This window comes from Sus scrofa, chromosome 3 (assembly GCF_054392235.1).
Source record: "Sus scrofa isolate SSC_HxYL_T2T_F1_AM1 chromosome 3, Sscrofa_HxYL_maternal_Yorkshire_Landrace_v2.0, whole genome shotgun sequence".
Classification (NCBI taxonomy): Eukaryota; Metazoa; Chordata; class Mammalia; order Artiodactyla; family Suidae; genus Sus; species Sus scrofa.
In genome coordinates, this window is record NC_139385.1 from 69,529,800 (window position 1) to 69,552,877 (window position 23,078).

General features: G+C 44.2%; 1 protein-coding gene across 5 annotated transcripts in view; it reads left to right on the forward strand.

The window, feature by feature from the left end:
- Positions 1–15,972: 15,972 nt before the first annotated feature.
- The window catches only part of EIF2AK3 (eukaryotic translation initiation factor 2 alpha kinase 3), an 83,197-nt gene continuing 76,091 nt past the window's right edge, over positions 15,973–23,078 (forward strand). For all 5 annotated transcript variants that reach the window (XR_014841506.1, XR_014841507.1, XM_085018724.1 and 2 more), the window contains exon 1: positions 15,973–16,462. Coding sequence is in view for 2 of the 5 variants with exons in the window: in XM_003124925.5 (XP_003124973.2) it covers positions 16,155–16,462 (308 nt within the window). In the remaining 3 variants the exon portion in view is untranslated. The remainder of the gene's footprint in view (positions 16,463–23,078) is intronic.

The window sequence follows — 23,078 nt, forward strand, 5'->3', positions numbered from 1 at the left end:
AGACTCAGTTTGGATCCCGCATTGCTGTGTCTCTGGCATAGGCTGGCGGCTACAGCTCTGATTGGACCCCTAGCCTGGGAACCTCCATATGCTGAGGGAGCAGCGCAAGAAATGGCAAAAAGACAATAAATAAATAAATAATAAAAAATAAAATAAAAAAACAATTCTGAGGAATGTGGGAGGTCATAGCTGTGTGTCTGTAGACACTGCCCTTTTTGCCTTCTTTTTCAGAACTAAGATGAAGGTTTTCTTATTAAAGGGCAGGTGTTCCCTGATTTAGCCAAGAGGAAGATGGCCATGAGGGAGGTGGTTGAGGGAAGAAGCTGAACATTATTTCACTGCACAGCCTCTCTCTCAGCTTGACTTTTGAGCTTCTGCCAGTTCTCCCAGAATAAACTGGTCAAGAAAGCACAGATCCTCCGGCACCAACCCACTAGCAGCCAGCCCGCAACCACATCTGCCCTGGCCTTTCAGAAAAACAGACACATATCTGAGTCAGTGTTGGCCTCTCTGAGGGAAACAGGGGCTGGCCTCCAGAATCAGGTGACAGTCATACTACTGCAAGCCTCATCACCAAGCCAATAGGAAGAGCTTAGTGTAAGCACACATCCTCTGCTTCTGGAATTCAGGAGCTGCAAGGAAGCCGCTTTCAAAATAGAAGAAGGGAAGTTCCCCTTGTGGCTCAGCAGGTTAAGAACCCAGAGAGTATCCATGAGGACGATGGTTCAATGCCTGGCCTGGCTCAGTGGGTTAAAGAACCAACAAAGTTTGCAGACTTGGATCCGGTGTTGCTGTGGCTGTGGTATAGGCTGGCAGTTGCAGATCTGATTAGACCCCTAGCCTAGGAACCTCCATATGCCACAGGTGCAGCCCTAAAAGATAAAAGAATTTTAAAAATTTAAAAAGTAGAGGGTTTCAGGAAGCTGCAGCCTGCTGGGAGAGGAAGAATAAAGAACACCTTCTTACCTTAAAGTACAGTGGCAAGAGAGGAAGCCTGGGTTCCTAAGGATGGACCAGAGGAAGAAACTTAGCAGGCTGATGACCATCAGCCCAGCCATGGCTGATCATTTCCCTCAAAATGTGTATGTGACTCCTTTTGTTCCTGGAGGCTCTTTAAAGTTAGTACTCAGAGAAGGGAGGAGCCCTCCACAACCTCAACTGTAGAACAAGTACAGGCAAAGAGTGCTCATTTAGACATGCATTTATTTACTGGTCATTTCACTAATATTTATTGACAGCCTACAATGTGCCTGGTGGTGCATGGATGTTGAGGAGACAGTGGATAACTGGAGGGGCTGTACCTGGGCTGGGGGCAGCCTGGACCTACAGTGCTTCAAGACAATGGACAGGTGACTCTGAGTCCAAGCTGCCAAGGAATAGCTAACCTGCACGGATTAGAAATGCAAATAGAGGGAGTTCCTGTTGTGGCTCAGCAGTAACAAACTCGACTAGTGTCCATGAGGATGTGGGTTCGATCCCTCGCCTCACTCAGTGGGTAAAGGATCCATGTTGCCAGGAGCTGTAGTGTAGGTCACAGATGCGGCTTGGATCTGGTGTTGCTGTGGCTGTGGTGTAGGCCAGCAGCTGCAGCTCTGATTCGACCCCTAGCCTGGGAAATTCCACATGCCTCGGGTGTGGCCCGTGAAGCAAAATAAATAAATAAATAAATAATTTTAAAAAAGAAAGATGAGAGAAAGAAAGAAAGAAAAGAAATGCAAATGCAAGTAGATGAAAATGTCAAGCCAAGTGACCTTTGGGTTGGAGGGACTGTCAGGATTATCTCTGATTCTTTCTTTTCTGACTCCCAGGGTTGTTTCTGTTATACTCAGGAAAATGACACTTAGTGACTCATGATCAATAGTGTGAACATTGAGTTACTCTTCTAATTCAAACTTTTTTTCAGCAGCCTTCTCTCTGACCAACTGCATTGATTAGTAAGAAAATTAATGGGAATTATTCTATGCATTTATTAATATTTATTAATTTTTATTCCATAAATTTAATGGGAATTATTCTGTTATTACCATGGAATAGAGGTGGGGAGTATGTTTATTTTTCCTACTGTACACATTAAGAGATAACTGAAAGGTAAACTAACGTCTATCCCTGATACCATTTGTGCCTTGGTTTTATCAAAATAAATACACAACTGAGATAAAAAACAAGGACCTACTATACAGTACAGGATCTATATTCAATATCTTTTAATAACCTATAATGAAAAGGAATTCAAAAAAGAATTTACGTGTCTGTGCGTGTGTATCTAACTGAATCACTTAGTATACACTTGAAGCTAACACAACATTGTAAATTAATTATACTACAATAAAAAATGGTTAAAAATAGGGAGTTCCTGTTGTGACTCAGTAGGTTAAGAAACTGACATAGTGTTTGTGAGGATGCGGGTTCCATCCTTAGCCTTGTTCAGTGGGTTAAGGTGTTGCCGTGAGCTGTGGCGTAGGTAGGTCGCAGACGAGGCTCGGATCCAGGGTTGCTGTGGCTCTCATGTAAGCCGGCAGCTGTAGCTCTAATTAGACCCCTAGTCTGGGAACCTTCATATGCCTCAGGGAAATGACAAAAAGACCAAAAAAAAAAAAATGTACAAGTGATATGAAAAGAAGAGAGAGGGAAGAGAAGGAGCAGGAGATGGAGCATTAAAAGGTCAGGAGCTGGCCATAGTGACACAGTATGACAGTGGGTAAAGCAAGACTGAAATTTAATAGTGTTATTTCCTGGGCTGCTTCTAACTACAGTCCCCAGAAGTTTTAAACCTTTCTGAAAACTGATGAATGAAGATAATAGCCATTTATTCTCCTAATCTCAGTCTCTGAGCTTCAGAACGTGAAAGGTGAAGGAATAACAAAGTGCCAAAATGGCATCAAAATTATAACTGAAAGTCACATCCTGTTTTCTATTTTTACTTTTCAGGTCTTGAGAGAATAAGAAGCTTTAGGACTGGAGGCACCCAGAAAAGCCCTCTTGAAGTTGATATTTAGCTGGAAATTTATTTTATTGTGTATTTAAAGATATCTAAGGAAGAAACTTCAGTAGCTTCCTGGATAAATTACTCAGTGTTTAATAACTTCTTTAGCTTTCACCTAAATCTATTTTCCTGAGTTTATCTAAAACACTCTGGCTTTCTGATCAGCAGTGTTATTATTCTACATTTTCACAATTCAGCATTCACAGTGCAACAACCCTCACTGAGCAACATGGGTCTCTCAGACAGTGGGATTTATGTGAGTTGGTTGGACAGGTGAGTTGAGGGGACTTAAAAAAAACTCCGTCCATGGGACCAATGGATGAAAACTCTGTCATGAGCAAGTGTCAGAGCTCTTGCCTTGAGCTGTGGTGACTCACTGCATGTCCCCGGGCCCAGGAATCCTTCATGTTGTTTCTTCTCATTTACTACTTTGAAAAAAAAAAAAAAATATATATATATATATATATATTTTTTTTTTTTTGTCTTTTTGCCATTTCTTGGGCCGCTCTCGCGACATACGGAGGTTCCCAGGCTAGGGGTCAAATCAGAGCTGTAGCCACCGGCCTACACCACAGCCACAGCAACGCGGGATCCGAGCCACGTCTGCGACCTATACCACAGCTCACAGCAACGCCAGATCCTAAACCCACTGAGCAAAGCCAGGGATCGAACCCACAACCTCATGGTTCCTAGTCGGATTCGTTAACCACTGCGCCACGATGGGAACTCCTGAAATATATTTTTTAATGTCAGGTAGTTTTTTGTTTATTTATTTATTTAAATTGAAGTATAGTTGATTTACAAAGGTGTGTTAATTTTAGGTGCACAGCAAAGTGATTCAGTGTGTGTATGTGTGTATGTGTATAGATGTATAGACATATTCTTTTCCATTATGGCTTATTACAGGACATTGAATAGAGTTCCCTGCACTGTACAGTAGGACACTGTTGTTTATTTTATTTATTTTTTTGTATTTTTAGGGCCGAACCCAAGGCATATGGAGGTTCCCAAGCTAGGGGTCCAATCAGAACTGTAGCTGCTGGCCTACACCACAGCCACAGCAACTCAGGATCCAAGCCGTGTCTGTGACCTACACCACAGCTCATGACAATCTGCTAATCCCAAACTCCTAATTTTTTCCTACCCTGCTTGTTAACCATATGTTTGTTTTCTATGTCTGTGAGTCTGTTTCTATCTTGTAAATGAGTTCATTTATTTTATTTTATTTTTATTTTGGGCTACCCCTGTGGCATGTGGAAGTTCCCAGGCTAGATGTCAAATAGAGCTGCAGCTGCTGGCCATCGCCACAGCCACAGCAATGTCAGATCCAAGCCTCGTCTATGACCAACACCACAGCCTGTGGCAACACCACATCCTTAAACCACTGAGTGGGGTCAGGGATTGAACCTGCATCCTCATGATACTAGTTGGGTTTGTTAGCACTGAGCCACAGCAGGAACTCCTATATCATACTTTAGATTCCCTGCATAGGCGATCTCATATGGTATTTGTCTTTTTCTCACTTACTTCACTTAGTATGATCATCTCTAGGTTCATTCATGTTGCAGCAAATGGCAATATTTTATTCTTTTTTATGGCTGAGTAGTAGCTCACAGCAACGCTAGATCCTTAACCCACTGAGCAAGGCCGGGGATCGAACCCAAATCCTCATAGATACTAGTCAGGTTTATCTCTGAGCCATGATGCAGGAACTCCCTTTCTGTTTTTTTTTTTTTTTTTTTTTTTTTTTTTTTTTTTAGTTTAAAAAATATTTTTATTTTACATACAAAGAGCTAGCATTGTTTCTGCATAAGGAAGATGTCCTGGATGACGTACTCAAGGAAGATCACTTAGTCCAAGTATATGAAGCCAATATCCTTGCTCAGTGGCAGAAACACTGGTGGCACAAACTGAGGCCACACTTCCAGATCAGACCCTGCAGCTTTGAGCAGACATAGCAGTACCAGATCCTTAACCCACTGAGTGAGACCAGGGATTGTACCTGCATCCTCATGGATACTAGTCGGATTCTTAACCGGCTGAGTCACAATGCGAGCCACTTCTCCAGGTAATTTTAAAGAAAACTCTGTTGAACAGGAAAAGGCAGAACAGTCACTCTATTTCTCTAGTGCAGCTCTTATTTCTCAGGCTTCACCAAAGAAGAGAAAGTCAGGGGCCCAGGTCGTTGTCCCAGAGATTGATCATCTAAGGCCCGCTCAGTTGTCCTTGAACTCTAGCTCCACACTGGCCATGCTGAGCTCCCCACCTCCACCCCAGAATTCTTCCTCTCCTCAGAATTAGACAATTGTTGTTTTGTCTCCCCCTTTCCCCCAAGTTACCGTATGATCCAGCAATCGCGCTTCTGCGTCCCCACACACAAGAACTGAAAGCAGGGTCTCAGATATTTGTACATCCAAATATCCACTTCACAGCAGCATTATTTACGGTAAATAATGTAAAGAACGCAGAAGCAACCCAAGTGTCCAAAAATGGATGAAACGATAAGCAAAATGTGTTATTTATATGTACAATGAGAGTGTGACTTGGCTTAAAAAGGAAGGAAACTCTGATATATGCTACAACCTAGTGGTTGAAACCTTGAGGATATTATGCCAGGCAAAATAAGCCAGACCCAAAAAAGGACAAATACTGTACGAATCCACTTATATGAGGTACTTAGAATAGTCAAAATCTTGGAGACAGAAAGTAGCATGGTGGTTGCCAAGGTTACCCTTTAAACTGGGTATAGAGTTTCAGTTTTACAAGATGAAAAGAGTTCTGGAGATAAATGGTGGGAAGGGTTACACAACATGATGAATACATATTTTGCTTTTTAGGGCCGCACCTGTGGCATGTGAAGGTTCCCAGGTTAGGGGTTGAATTGGAGCTATAGCTTCTGGCCTACACCACAGTCACAGCAACGCCAGATCCGAGCTACATGTGCAACCTACACCACAGCTCATGGCAACGGTAGATCCTTAACCCACTGAGTGAGGCCAGGGATCGAATCTGAAACCTCATGGTTCATGGTCGGATTCGTTTCCACTGCACCATGACAGGAAGTCCAACATGATGAATATATTTCAGGACATTGAACCACACCCTTAAAAATTGTTAAGACAGTAAAATTTATGTTATATGTATTTTACCATAATTTAAACATTGGGAAAAAAAGTCACTTGGTGCTTTTAACCAGTCCTATGCTTAGGCTGCATCTTTGACTAATTCTATCAGATTCTCTGAGGGTAGGATCCAGATACCTGCATATATATATATTTTAAAAGCTCCCCCTGGAGTTCCTGCTGTGGTGCTGTGGGTTAAGGGTCTGACTGCAGCAGCTTGGCTCACCTCAGAGGCACAGGTTTGATCCCTGGCCTGATGCAGTGGGTTAAAAGATTTGGAGTTGCTGCAGCTGCAGAATAGGTTGTGGCTGCAGCTTGGACTCAATCCCTGGCCTGGGAATTTCCATATTTGGTGGGTGTGGCCGAAAAAGAAGAAAAAATTTGTTGAAGAATTGAATGAATGTAGAAAACAAGTAGAAAACACTGAATGGGTTTATAAGCTCCTGCCCAATTGTATGATAGACCCTAAGGGCAATAGAAATTTTTGTTAATTTTTATTAATTAATCCACTCATTTATTTAAGTTGTAGTAGGTTATGTATGATTGTGGTGCCTAATCTAAAAGATACAGAAAGATACATATTTGAAATTCTCCCTCCTGGTTGCACAACCATTGACTAGTACACTTTTTTTTTTTAGGGCCGCACCCGCGCAGGTGTGGGCTGCCACCCTACACCACAGCCACAGCAACTCAGGAGCTGAGCCATGTCTGGAACCTACACCACAGCTCATGGCAACGCCAGATCCCCTGACCCACTGAGTAAGGCCAGGGCTCAAACCTGAATCCTCATGGATACTAGTTGGATTCATTTCCACTGCGCCACAACAGGAACTCCAAAACACTTTAAATGGGTGGATTGTAGAAGTTCCCGTTGCAGTGCAACAGAAGCAAATCCAAATAGTACCCATGAGGATTCAGGTTTGATTCCTGGCCTTGCTCAGTGGGTTAAGGATCTGGTATTTCCATGAGCTGTGGTGTAAGTCGAAGACATGGCTCAGATCCCACATTGCTGGGGCTGTGGTGTAGGCCGACAGCTGAAGTTCTGATTGGACCCCTAGTCTGGGAACTTCCCTATGCTGAAGGTGCGGCCCTAAAAACAAACACATAAATAAATAAATAAACAAATAGGTGGATTATATGTGAATTACATTTCAATAAAACTGTTAAAAAAGGAACTAATCTTCCTCCTATCCTTGTGCTTTGGCCACCCTGTTTGGTTTTTCTTCCCAGAAGCAACCCTATGACCTGCTTTCTTCTTCCAGAGAGGTACATAAATATATATATAGTTCTATGTATTTCTATATATGTGTGTGTGTATGTGTGTATATATACATATATATGTGTGTGTGTGCATATATATATATGGGGGGTGGAGTGTATCACCCTCTTTCTAATGAAAATTCTAGGGCAGAGTCCTAAAAGAATTATGGGCTGGGAGCTCCCGTCATGGCTCAGCAGTAATGAGCCTGACTGGTGTCCATAAGGATGCAGGTTCTATCCCTGGCCTCACTCAGTGGATTTAGGATCCAGCGTTGCTGTGAGCTGCAGTGTAAGTTGCAGATGGAGTGTTAGGTCACAGATGCGGTGTAGGTCACAGATGTGGCTCAGATCTGGCGGTCCTGTGGCTGTGGTGTAGGCCAGCAGCTGCAGTCTGATTCAACCTCTAGCCTGGGAACTTCTATATGCCATGGGTGTGGCCCTAAAAAGCAAGCAATAAATAAATAAATAAAATTAAATTAATTAAATTAAACAAAATGTCTTCCCCGCCTGCGCCGCCGCCCCCCCCCCGCCCCGATCCCCTGCCAGGAGATGGTGGGTTATATTTTATCTTGTCCGTATAGAGGTTTGCTTTGCTCTTGTGTGTTCCAGGGTGGGGAGAGACAAGGAGAAAGCATAGGATATAGGCGTCTGTTGGTGTAATTGTCTCCCTCCTTTCCGTCTTCACTATCCACAAAAAAGAGCAGCATGATTGCTTACAGAACTGAACCTGTAGGCTAGATTTTCTTCAGATTTCTCTGGCTCAGATGCAGATAAGATCTGGAGTCTTTGAGGCAGGAAATAGATGGATCCGAAGCTGAGCAACTGGAATCCGTTCCCCGTGGACAGATACTTCAAGATAAAGATTATGTCAGGAGCAAGGAGAACCTGCGTCATACTTGGATAGAGACCACATATTTCTCATTCTTGAGGTCAAAGAGACCTCAGGAATTACACGTTTTCAGAAAAGTTTGAGTAGAAAGGGGCACCAGACCATAGCACATCCCATCAACTTCCCAGAAAGCCTTGCGCTAGACCCCATCCTGGCTAAAGATGGACACACACGTGGGGAGGGCCCTGAGTGAGGCCAAATGTGGGCTCAAGGCCAGACAGCAGGATGATTGGCCAGAGGAAGCCTGGAAGGGCTGCCCCCATACTAGTGATTTACTCCACCTCCAAAGCACACGTCTCTCAGTTCCTCTCTTGCTCTGTCTGTCTGTCTGTCTGTCTCTGCTTCCCACCCCACAACTGGAGCCAGCCTGTGCTTTCTCCACACCTATCTTCTCTGTCTTCTCTCTTCAAACGCTTTATTTGGCTCACTACCCTCAGTCTCTTTGCCGAATTCTTTCTCCAAAGGAACAAATACTGGGGGCCAACATCAAGTGGTTAGGGTTCAGCATTCTCACCCCACAGCCACCTGAAAGAGCATCTTGATCCTTTCAGCCATCCTTCTGATCTGATCCTTCCAGTGGTCTTTGTTCCCTCTGTGTTCTGGATCAGGGCTGGAGTTGCCACTTTGACCTTTTGGGACCTTCACCCCACCTACTTTCTTTTGGCCTTTCCTGCTGGCCCTTCCTGGGATGGCTCAACCAGAACTACATTTGCTGCACTGTGTCTGAACTCTGAGATCAGCAGGAGGCTTAGATGACTAGGAACCATGAGGCTGCGGGTTTGATTCCTGGCCTTGCTCAGTGGGTTAAGGATCTGGCATTGCCATGAGCTGTGGTGTGGGTTGCAGATGCAGCTTGGATCTGGTGTTGCTGTGGCTGGGGTATAAGTCAGCAGCTGCAGCTTCTGTTTGCCCCCTAGCCTGGTAGTTACCTCAGCTTTATTTTTGCTAAGGTTTGCATGTACAACTTTTGCAGGAATACCTTATGGTTGAGATGTGTCTCTTATTTTGTATCCAGTCTGACAAGCTTGTTTTAACAGGAGTGCTTATCCCATACATGTTTAAGGTAGATACTGATGGATTGGCACTTAGAAATACCACTGATGAATTCCCTTCATGGCCCAAAGGAAACAAATCCGACTAGGAAACATGGGGTTGTGAGTTCAATCCCTGGCTCAGTGGGTTAAGGATCTGGTGTTGCTGTGAGCTGTGGTATGGGTTGCAGATGCAGCTCGGATCTGGAGTTGCTGCAGCTGTGGCATTGGCCCTCAGCTGCAGCTCCAATTCAATCCCTAGCCTGGAACCTCCATATGCCTTGGGTGTGGCCCTAAAAAGAAAAAAAAAAAAAAAGAAAAAAAAAGTAAATAAATACATAAATACAACTGACTATTTTTTTGTCTATTGAGCCACCTGTTTCTTGTCTTTCTTTCCTCCTATTTTCTTTCACACTTTGGCAATATGTTTATTATTCTATCCCCCACCTCTATTAGTTGTTGGCTGCAAACCTCTATTATTCTTTAAATGATACCATAGGATTATAACATGCATCCTTGACCTATTATGGTAGAATATAAATTAGTACTTCACTTTCCCAAAAGCTGTGAAGATCTTTGACTGTTTTAACTGCATTCACCTACTCTCAACTTTTGTGCTATTATTTAGTATTTTAGGAGTTCCCTGTTGGCTCAGCAGGTTAAGGATATAGCATTGTCACTCCTGTGACAGGGGATTTGATCCCTGGCCCCGGAATTTTCGCATGCCACAGCGGCAGCTCAGAAAAATTTTTTAATATTATGTAAATTTAAATCTTATGTAAACCTCCAAAAGTCACTTGCATTGTTCTATAAAATAGTAATTTTCATTCATATTTATCTCCAATTTACCCTTTTCAATAATCTTGGTTCATGTGCCCTTCATTTTCAGATTTTAATCTTGGATCATTTTCTCTTTATCTAAAGAGTTTCCTTCAGTATTTATTTTACTTTAGGTCTGCTGGCAGTCGGGTCTTTTTATTTATTTTTTCTTTTTATTTTAATGTCTTTGTCCAGGTGCATAACAGTGATTCAATATTTCAAAACATTACAAAATGATCTCCACCCTTTCCTCTTTATCCCAACTTTTTTTTTTTTTTTTTTTTTAGGGCTGCACACCTGGCACATGAAAGTTCCCAGGCTAGGGGTCCAATCAGAGCTACAGCTGCCAGCCTATACCACAGCCACAGCAACAAGGGATCCAAGCCACTTCTGTGACCTACACCACAACTCACATGGCAACACTGGATCCTTAACACACTGAGCAAGGCCAGGGATTGAACCTGTGTCCTCATGGATACTAGATGGATTCATTACCGCTGAGCCACGATGGGAACTCCAGTAAAGTCTGATTCGTACATGCAGTGGTGGGTGTAGAGAATCCTTGGGGATCACAGGCCCTTTTATTACCCAGGCCTTAAATGTAATGATCGTTTTTGTCTTTTCTAGGGCTGCACCTTTGGCATATGGAGGTTCCCAGGCTAGGGGTCTAATCAGAGCTGTAGTTGCCGGCCTACACCACAGCCATGGCAATGCCAGATCTGAGCCGATTCTGTGACCTACCCCACAGCTCATGGCAACGCTGGATCTTTAACCCACTGAGCGAGGCCAGGGATCAAACCCAAAACCTTGTGGTTCCTAGTTGAATTCATTTCTGCTGTGCCACAACGGGAACTCCTATAATGATATTTTTAAAGGCTGAAACATCCACCAGAAGCCGAGGCCTGTTCTGTGCTCTGCAACCCTTGAGCAGAACCTCCTGAATTCCTTAAGAAAGGAGCACCCTCGAGGTTTCAATTTACATGTCATATGTCACATCAAAAAAGCCACGTTTAGTTTTGGCTTGTCACTTAACTAAGAATCTTTGGAATTTCACTTGTTAAATAAAATCTGTTTTCATATCCTCTTGTCTTTTTCAGGACAAGGTGGAGGAGAAAAGGTCTGTATTTGCCTTTTCGATTTTTTTTAATAAAATTTTATTTAATTCATTTCTTTCTTTCTTTTTACAACCTCACCTGTGGCATATGGAAGTTCCCTGGCCAGGGGTTGAATCAAAGCTGCAGCTGCCGGCTTATGACATAGCCACAGCAACGCTGGATCATTAACCCACTGAGTGAAGCCAGGGATGGAACCCGAATCCTCGTGGATACTAGTTGGTTCTTAACCCACTGAGCCACAATGGGAACTCTGTGAAATTCACTCTTTTTTAGTGTGCAAATATGAGTTTTTGAAGACTTATATACCTATGAGTTTTACATGAAAGTTCATACAGCTTTCTTTGTAATGGCCTCAAATTAGAAATATCCCAATGTACACCAGTAGGTGAGGAGATAAACTAATGTGGCACAGAGACAGTAGGACACTCTTTGGCAGTAAAAATGAACAAAGTATGGATGTAGCAACATGCATGAATTTAAAAATATAATAAGCAAGGGGTTCCCTTGTGTCATAGCAGATTAAAGATCTGGCATTGTCACTGCAGTGGCTTTGATTGCTGCTGTGATTTGGGTTTGGTCCCTGGCCAGGGAAGTTCTGCATGCCAAAGGTGCAGCCGAAAAAACAAAAACAAAAACATAAAAATATGAGTGAAAGAAGCCAGATACAAAAGAATATATACTGTATATTTATTACAAATACTAGAAAATCCATCATGACTGAAAACAGATCCGTGAGGACCTGGGGGCTGGAAAGTGCAAGTAGGGACTAACTAGAGGGACACGAGGATGCTGTTGGGGATGATGAGTGTTCTTGACTGTGGTGTGTGCACCTGCTGAAACTTATCCAAGCATGCATGTGCAATAGGGAGAGTCATTTATTGTACATGTACTATACTTTGATAAAGCAGATTATAAATTCTCTTCTTCATCCTCACTAGCAGAAGCCCAGGGGCAGGATCCTCTCCTTTGCAGCATGGGGTGACTATCTGCCATGGTCTTGAACTATAAAATATAAGTGATAATCCTCTAGTTGGGGCTTCCTGGAAGGTTTTTTTTTTTTTTCTCCTATCTTTTTATCTTTTCTAGGGCCATACTGCAGCATATGGAGGTTCCCGGGCTAGGAGTCTAATTGGAGCTGTAGCCACAGGCCTATGCCACAGCCACAGCAACTCGGGATCCGAGCCGCGTCTGCGATCTACACCACAGCTCATGGCAATGCCAGATCCTCAACCACTGAGCAAGGCCAGGGATTGAACCTGCAACCTCATGGTTCCTAGTCGGATTCGTTAACCACTGAGCCACAATGGGAACACTGGAAGGTTCTTTGATAGAGGGCAAATCCAGGTGTTAAATGTGTTCTGCTCTTCCCCATTTTCCCATCTATCACCAAGAAATGATGCTGAGGTTGCCATCCTGACATCATGAGATGACAAGCACGAACAAAAAATTACGCATGAAAGCTGGAAAAACAGAAGGAGCATAAGACTAAATAAATCAATTGTGGCATTGCTGTGTTAGTAAGAAAAATAAATTCCTTCCTTGTTTCAGTCATTCTATGGCAGGTTTTTTGTTGTTGTTGTTGTTAATTATAACCAAGTACAATCTCAACAGATACAGACTTTCTCTGTTAATGGACCAAGCCCACTATGGTAAATCTCTGATCTGTCTTCCTGACCTTCAGGACCAGGCTCAGTTTTAGAATGCATTTTTCTTTTTATGGCCACACCTGTGGTGTATGGAAGTTCCAAGGCTAGAGGTCGAATTGGAGCTGCAGCTGCCAGCCTACACCACAGCCATGGCAACATGGGATCTAAGCCAAGTCTTCGAACTACACCTCAACTCACGTCAACGCTGGATACTTAACCCACTGAATGAAGCCAGGGATGGAACCCGCATCCTCATGGATACTAGTCAGGTTCATAACCCACTGAGCCACAATGGCAACTCTGGCAATTTCAGAATCTGAATTGTCCCGAGCAGCCCTGGCTCAGGTACTGAAGCACCACCCGCGTTTCTTGGCTTAGACCCATTCATCAGCATCATGCCTGGTTGCAGCTTTTCTCACAGCATTGTGAGGTGCTCAGACTCAGGTTTCTGGGCTCCTGAACAGGAACTGTGACTCTCCAGGCTGTCCAAAATTGGCAGATTCTCCTTGATCTCCCAGTTATTTTTTTCCCCACTCAGTTGACCATGACTCAGGACTTTTCTTCTTTTTCCAGTGAAAATACCTTTTTCCAGAGTATAAAGCTTGACTCTCCTGACATCTTTCACCACTGTGCTCTTTTGCCTGTGCCTTTTTCATTGTAGCACTTATTTTTGTTTTAATAATATATTATTAAAGTCCCGTTTCTCTCCCCAATTAGATAGATGTTAAGCTTCAGAAGGGCAGGGGTCATGCTTATTTTTTCCACATCTTTATTCCCTTTACATGCAGGTGGCCACACAGTCCTCCCTGAATGATAAGTGAATAAATGAACAAAACTTCCACATCATTTGCAGGTGGCGTGCAGACTGCTAATTCATTAGCTTGGATTATTTTTCATGCCATGATCATTTCTCCAAAAATTTACAAAACCGTGAAGACTAGGTCCACTAAAATATATACACTAGATAACTTCTGATGCACCATTATAGGTTGCCAACAATCATTTTTCATCTTGTAATTTTCCTCCATCTTCCTCATATTATTTCTCATAATCTCTCACTATTTCTTGTACTATCTCCTGTTTTGTTAAACAGATAATGATAAGTCAACTAGTCTGAACTTTCATACCTATTTTCTCTTCATTTCAAAATAATTTATTCTCTAAGGTACTTTCTAATCTCTACTTTCAACGCGGAAGGTTTAGCAATCTCTGTTTTCTCCAAATACTTTGGTATCTTTGTTTCCTTAATCTATGTCCCTGCCTCCTACTCATCTACATCACCTACAATCTCTTCCTTTCCACTTATCCCTTTCCTTTCTGTCCTCAGATCACTCATTCATTCAACAAATGTTTATTAAACACTTACTAAACATCTTGCACTGTTTTAGGCGCTTTGAAACTATCAATGAGTAAATGCTCATGGAATTCATATAGGAGTGGAGGGAGAAGGCAATAAACACATATATAAATTAGAGTATTTAAGACTGAAGGAGAGAATAAAGCAGGGGAGGAGTTTAGGAATTGAGGTGAAGGAAGGGTTTCAACTTTAAACCTTACCCCCAGTAACTTACCCCCAGTAACTTCGAATGTAACCTTATTTGGAGAGAAGCCTTTTAAAGAGGAGATTAAGTTAAAATGAGGCAGTAACGAGGGTTATGATTTGGCCTACATGGAATCAGGAAAACCAGCGAAAAGTGTTTTATACAGGAAAGCCTGGTGTACTTGCTTAACTATAGCTGATAAAATGAAGACAAGAGAATTTGTCTTTTGAATTCAGCAGTGGTGGCCTCAGCAAGAGCAGTTTTGGTGGAGTTGTGGGCACAACAGCCTGACTTTAACATGTCTGACAAGGACAGAAGAGGAATGGAAGACAAAGAGCTTAGAGATTTATTGTACTGAAGAACAATGGAACGTGCTACGAAGTGGAGGTTTTTGCTCATTTTCCTTTTGGGAAGAAGAATTTAAGAGCATGTTTGTATGCCAGCATCTTCAAAAAAAAAAAAAAAACTTCAGAATTGTGATGGGGCCATTGCCTCCTAGCTCTAGCCTCCCAACTAGTCTCTTCATCTTTGATGCTCTTCTTTTGAAAACTGCTGAGGAATTCATCTTTCTAAACCACAACCCTTATCTCTTCACTCATCTGCTCAAAAGTCTTCAAGGCGTCCTTAACTGCTGGATAAAAAGTTCCGAAGCTTTAGCTGAACATTCAAATCTTCTCCAGTTTGGCCTTTTGCGGTTTTATCTCTTGCTCAGGTACAGAGCAAGGCAGACCAGATCAGAAATCTTGGACTAAAGTCATGGTTCTGTAAATAGCTTGCTGTGCATTTAGACAAATGACGTAAGTGCACCGGGGCCGGGCTCCTTCTTTACAATGAGGAAGGGATGTGTCCGGTAGACTAGATCACTGATCACTGTAGGTCACTGGCATCTCTTACAAGCCTTGTTTTCAGCGCTATCGCGAACACAAGCAGGATCCTCTCCCCAACTCGAGTCACCCCTTCTACTTCTAGAAACTACACGTCTCGTGCAGTCACTTATTTTTCTTGCTCTTCTTTTGCCTTTCTAAACAGATCAAGCTTAGCAGAGCCACAGCGTAACTCCTTGAAGGTCGGCCGCCTCCCCGCCACCAGGGACTCGCCTCCCACTCTTCCTTTCACTTGGGACCGTGCTCTCCACAGTCAGAATCCGCCACGTATTAAGTGCCGCTTCCAACCAATCAAGAAGTAGTTAGCTGGACTTTTGAGGGGCATCCGCTTCCACCAATGATCTTCAAGTCTTCTCTAGCGCCTTGCTGTGGGGGGGCGAGGCTAACCACCAAGCTAGCTAATCTGCTTCGGGGAAAGGTATTCTGGGAACTGGGGAACTCACCAATCAGATAAGAAGACTGCAGGGAGTGGCGTTTCTCATTGGTAACTGAGTCCGGAAGAAGGCCGAGCCTCGGGCTAAGGCAGTACAAGTTAATTGGTAGGCGCGATGTTGACAACCTCAGAAAACCCACCTTCTCCAACAGGACTAGCCTGGCTGCCCAGAGTGGCAGTGGCCGCAGCCAATTGGAGAGCAGATGCGCGGAAAGTGTGTTCAATGGGCGATGTCCGAGGGAGGCTGTCAGTCAGGTGGCGGTGGCGGAGGCCGGGCTAAGACGTGGCCGGGAGAACGCAGCTGGCGGTCCAGACCGTCCGGGCGGCGGCAGGGACCTTAGCGCTTCCTCGTCTTGGTCGGGGGCTCCGAGAGACAGCAGAAGCGGGCGTCGGGGCTGCATCTCCATGCCCGCGCGCAGAGCGGGCCGCTGATGGAGCGCGCCACCCGCCCGGGGTCGCTGGCGCGGGCGCTGTTACTGTTGCTGCTGCTACTGGGGCTCTCGACCGGAACGGTGGTCGCGCGGCGCGCCTCGGAGCTCCCGACACCGACCTCGAAGGCGGCGTTCGGCCTGGGGGCCGCGGCCGCTCCCACCTCGGCCGCGCGGGTGCCGGCTTCCGGCGCCGTGACTGCAGCCGAGGTGACAGTGGAGGACGCCGAGGCGCTACCGGCGGCCGCGGGCGAGCAGGAGCCACGGGATCCGGAACCCGACGACGATCCTGACCTTCGGCCGTTCGGCAGGTGAGGGGCACGGGCTGAGCGCCGGGACCGCAGACCCGGGGAGGCGACTTATTTATGCGCGTGCGCCGCGGAGGATTGGGGGGCCGGCTGTCCCCACTCCGCCGGTTCCTCTAGCTAGCTGAGGACAGCTGGTGTCCAGGGGGCGAGCGCGGGAATGCTTTCCCATCTCCTGGACCAGTGGCGGGCATCCCTCCGCTCCCCGGCACCCGATCCTTGCTCGCGGGAGCGAGCAGCATCCTGGAAGGCGCCTGGGGGATGCTCGGAGAAGGGAGCGCGAGGTGGGAAAAAAAACATCGTTTACCTCTTGCATTGTTTTCGAGCTATATTCATACTCCAAGAAACTAACAGCCTCTTTTTTTCTTTCGTGAATTACGTTATGTCTGTGCTTGGGTGACAGCTGTTTGGGGAAAGGACTTCACAAAGAGATTTCAACATTTCCGTTTTAAACACACCCTTGTACTGCCCACGGACCAGGGTTGAGGTCAGAATTTTTCTTAATTGGGATCTGCAGAACGCCTGCATCAGAACCACTTAGGGATGCTGGTTAACTACAGTTTTCTGTGTTCCATCCCAGATTTACTGAATTAGACATTCCCAGGATAAGAACCTGGAATCTGCAAATTTAATACACACTCCGGATAATTCTTGAATACCACTAACTAATGCTTAAGCGCTCTGGTCATGTTCATGAATTTTGACAATTCACATTCTGGAGGCACCACTTGAATGTTTATATATAGATGTTTTTGCACTGGCAGATGTTTGACAAACTTTCCATAGGTTTTGCTAATGAAATAGCTATCCAGGAAGACTGTTTTTGTTTTAAAGAAACTTCTGAAGCACTTGGTCAAAGTGAGTTAAGGTAAAATGAAGCAAGATGTGTCGTTTTTCTTAGACGCCACAACCACTGCAGCAGGTGCTTCTTGGCCCTGAAAAGGGCGCCTCAATGCCCTGGGGATACAGAGGTTAGGCGGAGAGTCCCTCCCCCCCAGGGGAGTGTGCAGTCCAGCAGTGAGCATTAAATGAAGAGATCTGTAATGACATTACAGGGCAGAAGCCATACAAATTAAATGCCATCAGTGTCCGAAGGTATATGTGGTGTTCTATGGGTGGGGTACCTGGGTGAGGTAGGAGAGCAGATAAGAAGAGGTTGTGGCAGAATGAGTTGTTTGCTGAAAAGTGGGTAGAATTGTATTGGGCAGATAGTGAACTTGAGGAAACAGCAAGAAACTGGAAAGTATGTTTAGGGAACATGGGGGGTGTGTGTGTGTGTGTAAGATACAGACAGACATGCATGTAGAAGACAAGGCTATAAAACTAGGTTGGGGCCATGTTGTGTATATGCAGCCTTAGGCTTGCTGACATTGTCATCACCTGGGAACCCGTTAGGAATCCAGAATCAGGTACCAGGCAGACCCACTGAATGAGCATCTGTAGTTTAACAAGGTCAGCATGTGATTCACCTTACAGTTTGAGAAGCATTGTGTAGAGGACAACAAATGCTAAATTTGAGGGAAGGGTGCCAAAGGAGACTGTTACAGCAGTGCAGTGCAGATGAGAGGTGTCCTGACAAGCGGATAAGGAACACAGCGGGTAAATTTGAGAGACTGGCAGAATCTTGGTTCTTGGTCAATTAATTGATTCCTCCTCCATTGGCACCGCCATCTGAAGGTGGCGGGGGTGGGGGTGGGGTGGCTAGAGAGGTGAGAGCACATGGGGAAACCTGGGGAGATTTAGGGGAGCAGGGAGTAAAAGGCAAGGGCTTCCGTGTCGGGCATGGTGTCTCGGAGGCACTGGCAGGCCATCCAGAGGGAGAGGTTAGGTAGGAAAGGAGTGACTTCGGTTGGAGAGACATCAGGGTAAATGGCTGAAACAGGGAGAAGAGAAGGCTGGTGATAAAAGCTGCCGGAAATGCCTTATGTTTCAGGGATGATGAGCCAGCAAAGGAGACAGAAAGACAGCTGTCTGGGTTGGAGGTGTGGGGTAAGGCCTGAGAAGATGAGGGATTTGGGATGAACACACATAAAGAATTTAAAGCCCTAGAGGGTTGGAGTTCCTGCTGTGGCGCAAGGGGATCAGTATCTTGAGCGCTGGGATGAGGGTTCTATCCCCCGCCCCGCAGTGGGGTTGAGGATCCGGTGTTGCCACAGCTGCCAGGCAGGTCGCATTAGGCCTTGGATCTGATCCCTGGCCCAAAAACTTGCATATATCCATATACCTCGGGGCAGCAAATAATAATAATGATAATAATAAAATAAAGCACTAGAGGGTTACTCAGATTGCCAGAGGTTCAGCCTCATTTTGTCAACCGCTCACTGTTAAACCCATGGGACCCCTGATCTCCTTTATAGTTTCAGTGGGGAGGGAGCCTATACTGACAGGTTGAAAAAGAGGATCTGGCAAACACAGTTAGCTAGGAAGAGATAGGTGGGGGTTTAGGGGTCTACCTGGTAGCTTAAGATTGTGTGGAAAGTTTGAGAAACCTTGAGGAAGTAAGTAGATAGAATCAACAAGAGATAAATATGCACAGTTTGCAAAACTTGTTTTTTTCCCCAAGTGCTCTTTCAAAAAAAGTAAAAAAACAGAGAATACCAGTTCTATAGTAATAGACCAATATCCTATTTATTTAAAGAAGGAGGATTAGGGAAACACATTTGGATTAACCAAGCGTTTATTACAAACAGCTGTGAAGAACCATGGTCCCTGCAACAGTTTTTTATTTATTTTTATTTTTTTAAATTTTATTTATTTATTTTTTGTCTTTTTGCTATTTCTTGAGCCACTCCCATGGCATATGGAGGTTCCCAGGCTAGGGGTCAAATCAGAGCTGCAGCCGCCGGCCTACGCCAGAGCCACAGCAACGCGGGATCCAAGTCACATCTGCTACCTACACCACAGCTCATGGCAACGCGGGATCCTTAACCCACTGAGCAAGGGCAGGGATCGAACCCGCAACCTCATGGTTCCTAGTGGGATTCGTTAACCACTGAGCCATGATGGGAACTCCGCAACACTTTTTTTAAAAGACAAGGTGGGGAATTAAGATCTTTTGTTTTTGCCTGTTGTCTTTTGATGCTGAAGAAGCAGTTTGAGACTGGATAGTTCATTTTTTTCCCCTCTTGATAGAATTTTCTTTGGTTTCAGTCTAAATGCTTACTCTGCATCTCAAGCATGTGAATGAGTGAATAAATGTTTTTTTTTTTTTTTTTTCTTTAAAAAGTAGCTAAAATGAACTTGTTTTTCTGGTAGCAGACTTGTTGTCAGCGCTTCCTCTGTTAAATATTACATTTAGTTGAAATTTAAATGAGGTGGTCATTGCAGATTGTTGGGAAGAAACTCAAGATCTCACTGTTAGGCTTTATGCATATTAAGAGTTAACCAGTTTTGGCATTCCTGTTGTGACTCAGTTGTTTGAGAAGCTGAGGATTCGGGTTTGATCCCTGGCCTTGCTCAGCAGGTTAAGGATCTGGTGTTACTGCAAACTGTGGCGTAGGTTGCAGATGCTGCTCAGATCCAGTGTGGCTGTGGTGTCGGCCTGTAGCTGCAGCTCTGATTTGACCTCTAGCCCAGGAACTTCCATATGCTGCTAGAGCAGCCCTAAAAAGAAAAAAAAAAAAGTTACCAGTTTTCCAACACCAGCACAAATAGAAAAATACAAGGTGTCACTTGGAGTTTTTTTGGTGGGATAGATGTCTTCATAGTGACACCTGACAACCTCAGAAGTTGTAAAGTAGTTTTAACTATCACACTCCTTTGTAAAATATTTGTTCCTTTTCCCTCTGTCTTTAATTCTTCTCAAATTTGTGCATCTGTAAACTGAGATAGTCAATGGTACAGAAATCTGGGCTTCCTCAGATTTTTGGGTTCATAATCAAGGCTTTGATACTCATACAACCACCGGGTAGTAGAATCTCAGGATACAGTGCTGAAAGGGAACTCAGTCTTTTGCCCACTTCCCTGACCCCAGACTTTTTAAAGTGGACTAAAATCACATGTAAAGAAGAATTCATGCGTAACTTTCGAGGCTTGTTGTTAAGCCAAAAGAAACATACTTTAGGCAAGCATGAGCTATCTTTGCTGTCTCTAATTGTCTGTTTAGCTTAATTGACACCTGGATGCTAGATATGATTATATGACAGGACTGGGGACATGGTTCTGTATTCATACTCCCAGGTGCAGAAGATCACCTGTCTTGATCAGCTGCTGTGACCTGGATTTCCAAGTGGTTTTCATTCCTTAAATACTGCCTGGGAATTCCATCTGCTTTTTTCCCTTTTTCTTTTTTTTCCTGTAGGAGAGAAGCTGCCTGTGCATTTTTAGTATAACACGTTTTAAAATACAGAAAGGAGAATGGGCAGGTTTCAGAACTAAATGTGAGGGAGGAGATTAATTCTTCATTTTTTTCCACCCCATTCTATTTGTAAACAACCATTGTATTAAAAAGGTTTCAGAGAGTAGAAAAAGTGCTTTGAAAAATGTTTTAATAGGAAAAGGAACTCTGTCACTCTCATGTGGTCTGTAACATTGAAAACTTAGATTGTATTTCTAAAGGTCTAGCTGATATGTCCAAGTTACATAGTAATTTTGGGCCCTGTATTTGTTTTGATTTGGGGCGTGGAGAGTCTTGTGATGTGTTTAAATAAAGGAAGTTTGATTTGACAATCTATTTAGTAAGTGAGGACTAAGACGTACAGTCCAAGGAGTATGTTTGCTTTTCAGCAAGAACATATGCTTCCTTGAGTGAGAGTGTATATTTAGGTGGAGGATTCTTGGTTACATCAAAAAAGCAGGTTTGACCGAGTCACGTTTTTAACTTTGTGAAGTTCTTTTTTTTCCTGTGAAAGGAAATGAACAGTTTTAAAATAAGCAGTTGGTAACACAGAAACTATCCAATTGATGTAATTCGCCTGTCACCTGCTTCTGTTTCACGTGGGAAATTTATTCAGGCAGTAAGTCCCCTTCAGAGCTACTGCATGAAGGAATTCAGCGTTTGCTTATCAGACTCTGACAAACTTAATTGTTAATAGGCAGGTTTTCTGGGTGATGGAAGTCAGAGCAAACAAAACTTTTAAAAAGGGGTATTCATCCTGGCCCAAGGTCATTTCTGCTCAGTTGAGGGCTTAATCAGCATAATCAGCAATAGCAGCATACATGACGTCTTGATGGAAATTCTGGAAGGAATAAAAGCTGCACATTGTAGTAATATAGGAGTTGCCACTGATGCAAACTTACAGTTAACAGAATGATAGAGTTAGAAAACCCACAGTTTGCACTTCTGAATTCTGTCACAAATCTCTTATTTGGTGTATGACCTTAGGCAAGTCACATCTTTTCACATCTTCCTCAGTTTCTTTTTCTTTTTTTGTGTGTTTTGAGGGCCACATTCGAGGTATATGGAGGTTCCCAGGCTAGGGGTCCAATCGGTGCTTTAGCTGCCAGCCACAGCCACAGCAGCTTGGATCTGAGCTGCATCTGTGGCCTGCACCACAGCTCGCGGCAACGATGGACCCTTAACCCACTGAGCGAGGCCAGGGATTGAACCCAAGTCCTCATGGATATTAGTCGGGTTGGTTAACTGCTAATCCATGATAGGAACTTCTTTTTTGTTTTTGTTTTATGTGAATAATAATATGTGCCCTAGCAAGATTTATTCATTCAACAAATATCTGTTGCATCTTTTTTTTTTTTTGGGGGGGGGGGCTGCACCCGCACCCTATGGAGGTTTCCAGGGTAGGGGTTGAATTGGAGTTGTTGCTGCCGGCCTACACCACAGCCACAGCAGTGCCAGATCCGAGCTGTGTCTGTGACCTACACCACAGCTCATGGCAACACTGGATCCTTAACCCAGTGAGCGAGGCCAGAGATTGAACCTGCAACCTCATGGTTTCTAGTTAGATTCCTTTCCACTGCACTATGACGGGAACTCCACATCTCTTGCATCTTATTAGGGGCTCCAAGTGGTGAGGGCTGAGGGTAGATAAATGGACCCCTGGGCTGTCCTTGAGTCTCAGGTCTGAGGGGGAGATACGTGTGTTAAAGAATTAGCTGTGCTGGGGTGGATGGTAAGTGCCAGAAGAGGAGTTCGAGAGTGAGAGAATGGAGACGTCAAGTGACCAAGTCCTTGGATGTGAAGTGTCAAGATTGGTCTCGGCCGCAGGGATGATGTGAGCAAGGGCTCAGAGCAGCAGTGGCTGAGCCAGGGCTGCTGGACCCTTATGCACCTTCCCTGGGGGAGATCCATGAGATTGACCATATTTTTCAAGTAGCCTGATGGAAATTGGACATTCAGTGAGGAGAGGGCTAATTAAAAAGTCAAGTTTCTCGGTTTTGCACTAGAATTATACCAAACTTAATTGGTAGAGATTTTAGCTGCTTTTTAAAGAAGTCTTGAATATTTCGATTGGTACTTAAATATTTCCTCTAAAGATGGGGGGATTCATTAGAAGTGATGTCTCAGGGGGCGGGGGGGGGGCACATGAAGTCGTTTAAGACATGAGACAAAAACCAAATTAACAAGGGAACTTTGTTCAAAAGGTTAGAAACCTCGGTTGTGCCCGACCATGTGCCATACCAAGTGGCCTTCATTCAGTGGGCACAGGGAGCTTTGGAAGTTCAT